The 6,883-nt window shown below is 32.9% G+C and overlaps 1 protein-coding gene across 1 annotated transcript; it reads right to left on the reverse strand.

Moving 5' to 3' along the window:
- Positions 1–913: 913 nt before the first annotated feature.
- LOC104248609 (uncharacterized) lies at positions 914–3,823 on the reverse strand. The gene is made up of 4 exons (XM_009804907.2): positions 3,568–3,823; positions 2,373–2,581; positions 2,178–2,241; positions 914–1,719 (listed from the first exon to the last, which is right to left on the reverse strand). The coding sequence occupies exons 2-4, from the start codon at positions 2,537–2,539 to the stop codon at positions 1,405–1,407; spliced, it is 546 nt and encodes a 181-aa protein (XP_009803209.1). The 5' UTR covers positions 2,540–2,581; positions 3,568–3,823; the 3' UTR covers positions 914–1,404.
- Positions 3,824–6,883: the final 3,060 nt, after the last annotated feature.

The following is a 6,883-nucleotide window of genomic DNA, read 5'->3' on the forward strand; positions in this document are numbered from 1 at the left end:
TCACTTTTATTTATGTTCCCTCAATAATTTAGTGAAAATATGCACCTTTTCTTTTCTAATTTGAGTAGGAGCTGGATTCATGATATTTCATAATCCTGATTTAGCATGGTCCAAGTTCAAACCTTTTGGGATTTAATCAAATCTGAAACTGGAATAAATTTTATTTTATTAACATATCAACATGCAACACAAGTGCCGGTCAAACCATATAACAACGAACTTGTGGTTTCAAGGCGGAATCCGAAGGGAATATTATGTACACAAACCTTTCGCTTCCGCCTTCTAATCTTTCATTTCCAATGCACTTAAAAGGAAGATTTCAAGGTTAAAACTCTAAGATAAAGAAATCTCTTTAAAAGAAATGAATCGAATTAATCATAGGTATCACGCTCAAAACCTTGAGTATAGAGACATACTTAAGCCCGGTCCACAATAAATAACCAATCTACCCTTAATTAAATGTTGCAGCATAGTTAGAATGACATTTTTTCTTCTCAAATGAGAGGAGTAAATAATTTTTTAGAAATACGTATATAAGGGTAATTTTAAAAACACAAACTAAATTTTTTCTTGATTATATAAATAAATATAAATTTTGGATCAAAATAAAAAAACAAATTAATCATTTATTGTGAACTAGAGGGAAGAGGGAGTATTTGATAAGAAAACTTTTCTTAATGCGAATTCAAATTAATCAAGTTCAAACCAAATATCAAACACCGATTGGAAAAAAAAATTATATAAAGAAAGAAGTCCCACACTACCTCTCCAACCAATAAATTACCAGACTTCGCGTGGCAAACAAGCAAAGCATCATCGTTCACATTTCACAACACAGCATGCAACTAACGAAAGGAAAGTTATGTAAAAAGAATCACATGCGCAATGATGCAACAGAAATGATGATAATTCATAGCCGTAAACGATATTTATATTTCATATATTTACAAAAGTGAATTGACTACAACGATGACTCCACTCAACACTAATAGGATTTTCCTGTTTTTTTAAAACAAAATCTCTTTCACCATCAAAGCCGCCCATATTGACATTTTCATAAAACGACCCCAAAATGGATACCAATCCTAATAAAAATCTCCTCCTCCATGTCTAACTTCATACTTTACACCCATTGCAAGAGGGCTTTTTCCCTCATGACTCGCCCACCTCACTAAAATACTCCTAATTTTTTCTCATAATTATTTACTTAGGTTAATAACAACACAAACTCTCATTTACTTACAGACAACAAGACACTACTACATACAGACCCTTTTAAAATATTTACACTAGGCAAAAGGGATCTTTTTCTCCTGCTGCTGCTGCTAAACCAAAAGTGGATTATACTCTCCTTCGTGTAAAACTTCAAATTACCTCTATATTTACTTTTCTCGCAGGGTTCGTTCAAGCCAGGGCAGGGATGCTGCAGTTACGACGATCCCTGTCGAGGCAATCGAAACCCTCAACTCTAACAGCCGGATTGTTGCCAAAATTCGCCCTCACACATCCGCCAGGTTTCCTGGCAGCGGATGCAGATGGGGACGAAGCAGCCAGTCCGGAAGGTATGGGAATTGCCCGTGGTGAAACTGGGGTCATGACCTTCTCATCCCCAAATCGCGCATCTTGAATTAATGGGTTAGACACTCTGCTCGGCGGTGACCCACAAAAAAATGGGGGCGACGAGGCTACCTGTGCAGATGATTGATCCACACCACCACCCTGTAACAATTTTCATAACAAATAATCAGCACATATATATCATATGACTAGATATAGAACTTAATCAAATTAATAAGACATGTCAATATATTCTAAGCCACCCTATTATAGAATAAGATAGAAACCACAACCTAACACCTTACATCGACAACTACATGATGCCCACACACTTGGACAAAAGTCCTTCTCAATATGTCTAACAAAGGTTCAAATTCATTTTACTGAAATTCTTATTTTGATTCATCACTTTTGTCAAATAGATGGACTCCACATAAACAACAAAGATGTATAGCACAAGTCTATAAGCTATGGGTTAAACAGTACATAAGAAATCTACTATGTAGAAATATTAAATTTCGAGCCAATAGGGATATCCCGAACCTATAAAAGTACAAATCTTGATCTGCCACTATGTTTTATTATTACACAAATAATTCAAAATCACTGAACAAACTAACCTTTGCGAGGATGATATCCAATAGATCAGCTCCAGCTCTTGAATCACACAACTCTTGCTGATGGCTGTTGAACCAAAAACATAAAAAACAAATAAATAATAGAAAAATTAATTTTAGTCAAAAAAGAAAGCTAAACAAGACTTTCTTTAGATCATATTTTAATTAACTAAAATCAATTAGCTATGGAAATGTTACCTAACATGCCATCTGAGAGGTCTGAAAGGTTCATTTACAGTAGCGTTCAAAAGGCCGAGACGCCGAGGCTTAGGGCAAACAACGGCTTCCTTTTTATTATCAGAAATTGAACTCCACATATCTTCACAAGCGGCGAAAGCACCTTGTTGAATTGCACAGTGATTCATCTCTCTTTAGCTTGATAATTAGATCTAATTCAAAAAAAGCACCTGCTTCAAAAAAAAAAGGGAATTTCAAGTTAGAGCTCATAGACAAATTTTATGGATCTAAAATAACAAAGATTTACAGAAATTACTGAGTGAAAAAACACCTGCTTTGAAAACAAAAAGGATTTTTAAGAGCTTCATATAAAAATTTTATAGATCTGAGCTTTGAGTTAGCTAATTGAAATTAAAATACTGGTAATTATAAAAATTAAACGAGCTATGTGAGGAGTTTTTTTACAGATCTGGACAAATGATTAAAGGAATAGTGAGGCGGAGATACGAAGGTGAGGGATTTTTGACCTTTTCGTTGAGACAACAAGGAAGCAGCCAGAAAAATCAGTATTTAGAGCAAAAATCAAAGGTCTTCTAAAACATGTGATTAATTGATAAACATTTTTGTGAATTGAAAAATTTTGTGGATTAATTAGACATCTATTCGACTGAAAAATCAGAAATCTTCTTAGTTCTTCACAGATCTACGCTTACTCTTTGATTTTCAACAAATTAAGGTAAGCGCAACAGACGAAAATTCAGTTTGACAAATCAAGTCTAGAAACTAGAAAGCAATTTCCACAAATTATTGCGACAAAAATTCATGTTCTAGCAGCTAATTCATTTGGATTTACTTCGGAAAAACAGCTCAAACTATTTGATTTTCCACATATTTTAATCTTCAAGCTCTATTTACAAAAAAAACGTAGGCTCAGAAAAAAAGAGTTGAAAAGCAATTTCTTCAACAACATAATTAGAAAAACTCATAAAAATCTTCAAATAAGATTTAAAAATTTGAGAGAGAAAAATCATCTCAGAAATTATAACAAAAACTAATAGCTAAACAACGAAACTGAAAATCTGTAGTATAGAGACATGAATCATTTTCTGATGAAGTATAGAGAAATTAATCATTTCAAAACAGCTCGAAGAATTGTAACTTCAGCACACACACACACACACACACACACAGAAAGAGAGAGGAAGAGAGAGGTTACCTGAGGGAGCTGTACAGGAAAAGTGGATAAAGCTGGTGTTCCTCTGAAAGGAGGATTCAAAGAAGAAACAACAAAGAGAGAAAGATAAAGAAGAAACGGTCAGTCTTAATAGACAAGAGTAACGAAGGATAATAAGGGGGAACTCTCTGACTTTTTATACAACACCAAATGAGAGAGAAAAATATCATAACTTCATAATTAATTATTAAAGTATTAAAAATAAAAAGATGAGAGAGAAAATTCGCGTATGGGAAGCAAGATCTGCAACACCTGCAAAATGTATTTTAAAATGAAATAAATGGAGAGAAAAGCAATAAGTAAATAGTTGTTTTGAAAAATATATATTTTAAATTATTCTCAAAAATAATTTATAATATATATAAATATATGTACTGTTTGGCTAGCGATTATAATTAATTTTATGCGAATGATTATTTTTTGTCTTTTTTTATTTCCTTCGAAAATAAATTTTTAATTTTCGTAATATTTTAATGGGTCATGCAGGCGGTGCCTTGAGAAATCTTTTCGTATTTCGTACCCACTCCGAACTAACATAATTTCGTTTTTCATTTATTCCTTTCGACATAAAATTAAATATATTTTGAGTTATCGACGTTTTAGCTAACCGATCTTTAGTCCTAACTTCAATTCTAACCGCTAATGGGTACATAAGCTTTGTACTCTCCGTCAGATGATGCCACGTCACATGTCTGGGTACGCTGTCGTTTTATTGGCTTGGCAAACCGGCATTGAGAATGCGGCTTTATATTTCGGCCAAATAGAAGCGTGACATATATTAATCTAAAGTCTCAATATATATTTTGTTGAAATTTAAAAAACGAATTTTTAAAATTGTACTGACAAATAATTTTTAGAAATTAAAGTTGTATTTGGAAATATATTTTATTTAAAAAAATTGAGGTTTTGTCAGTGGAAGAAGTATATTCACCCAAATATTATCCCAAATCAAATTTTGGAAAATTAAAAAAAAAAAATCAAAAACTGATCATATTCCATAAAAAGTAATATTTTCAAAAATATTTAAATAAATTATCAAAATATATTTCCAAATGGGAGCTAAGATAACTCCTGAAGTATTAGCGAGTTCAGAATTTAAACGTCATGAGTTTTTGAGTTTTGAAATGAGAAAATTTATCTTAGATGTATATTTAATTTTATTTATATATACTTATTTTTCATAAGTATATATAAAGTTCGACGTTAAAGGTTTCTCCACTCTCGAGGAACATTTTCGTTCTTAAAATTTGAAGTCATAATTTCTAATTAAAGATATAGGAATTGCATCTATCGGATTATTCTATCATATCCATGGTAGTATGTCATTGTATTCTCTTCAATTAGCTTATATAGCTAATCGAGATGATTAACCTTAAACCTTAACAAGAAATTGGCAATTGACATGGCTCATATGCTTGACATCGAAAGATAAATAGGTACTTATTTGGGGATTCTTACTTCTTAGTATAATTTTACTTACTATTTATATAATTTCATAAGTAATTATGCAGAAAAGTGAAAATTTTCATTAATCAAAACATAATTACCTTTACTTTTGAACATTTACATTGCATGTGAACATAAGTAATCACTCATATTACGTCATCATTAACACAAAGAGTAAAGAGAACCAATTCCTTAGCTAACACTGCAAGAAGTATTGAAGACAACTTTCCTTTCTCCTTTTCCACCTATTTTCCTACTGAAAATAAGATTAGAGAGCAATTAATACTATCAAAAAGCAAGGAAAAAGCTTTCACTAAATTTCTGGAAATTAGCACAGAATGAATAAAATCAGAGTTATGTAGAGAGTATAATTCCAGCAAAGTGGGAAAGGAGCAAAGAAATAATTATGTTTGCATGTGTTTATTACTAAAAGTTGCTCATAATTCATAAGCAAGTATTGAAGATGGAAAAAAATTTGTAAGCAGTGCTGGCCAGAGAGTAAAGCCATTGCTTTAGGCCCCAAAATTTATAGAGCTCCATTTTTTAGATTATAATAGGTTTATAATAAGGTAATTTTTCAAAAATATATTTCAATATTTATGATAAAAAAGTATAAGATTTTTCTAAAAAAGAATAGAGATTATTATTTAGCCGATGTTACTTATGATGACTAATACTTAATTTGCACTCTCATGTTAATATTCTTCTTCTTTTTCTTTCTCTATGTTTTATATTCTCTTTTTCCCATGTTACTAAGGTGTCAATTCTCTAAAAAGATAAGGGATGAAAGTCGGTAAAAATTTACCTACATCGAATATTTATATCAGGTCAATAAATGTAAGATATATCTCTTGCACACATATTTTTTTTACACTTAACCATAGTTGAGTGATATATGTTTTCAATTTGATTTGTTAATTCTTAATGTAAATTATTTAGTTAGGTACAAACTCCCAGCGTTGTTTGACTCAAAAGATGTTAAGACCTTTTTTGAACAAATCAATCAAATATGAAGGGGAAAATCTTAGCCAAATATAATTAATTTCGGATCAAAACGTTAATGACAATGATTTCACATGAGATTAGAGAGACATGATTGATCTTATTAAGATTAAACTTTTTCCTTTTCATCAATTGATGAGAAAGTGAATTTACATGTAATCTTCAAGGTTATTTCCCCATTTTCTAGGATACAAGAGAGGAGTTTTTTCTCTTCCTTTTCCGTGGAAGAAAATGGAAAAGCCCCCCTTTCAAGAGCTATTTCTGGCTATATATAGTTGAGGTCACTGTACCCTTTGCTTGACTCGATACTTTCTTGTCGCTAGCGTGTCCCGGTCGTGTTCCTTTTGTTTTTAGGTGTTACTCTTTTCGACCTGTCGGGAGTCATAGAAGGAAGATGAAGTGGGATCTATTGACGTTCACTGCCCAGTTACTGAGGCGGGGTGTTGGGCAACTTAGTCGTAGTGGTCAGATTTTTACCAATACAGTTATTCCCTCTGTCTGTCGGGGTCGTCCTACGTCGAACTCGACAGAAGGATCATGCTCGTTACGTGGTCGAGAGAAATCTGGCCTATAACTTTCTGTTCCTTAATCACATTCTGTGGGTGTTTTAGCGGAACGGTAGTGTTCTCTCAATCCTCGCGGACTGTTGCGGCAGTTTCGGAATCGAAACATCGGTTGGCACTGAAGCGCTGGTTCGTGGTGAGCATCATTATGACACACGTTTCTGGGAGATCGGGTCACGGCCCAAGAGGCGGAAAATGAGCAATTACGGGCTCAGGTTGAGTCATATTCCGCTGCCGTTCCTCGTCAAATTATGCTAAAGCCCGGCGGGACATATATAAGAGTTTGC

The sequence above is a fragment of the Nicotiana sylvestris genome, chromosome 10 (assembly GCF_000393655.2).
Source record: "Nicotiana sylvestris chromosome 10, ASM39365v2, whole genome shotgun sequence".
Lineage (NCBI taxonomy): Eukaryota > Viridiplantae > Streptophyta > Magnoliopsida > Solanales > Solanaceae > Nicotiana > Nicotiana sylvestris.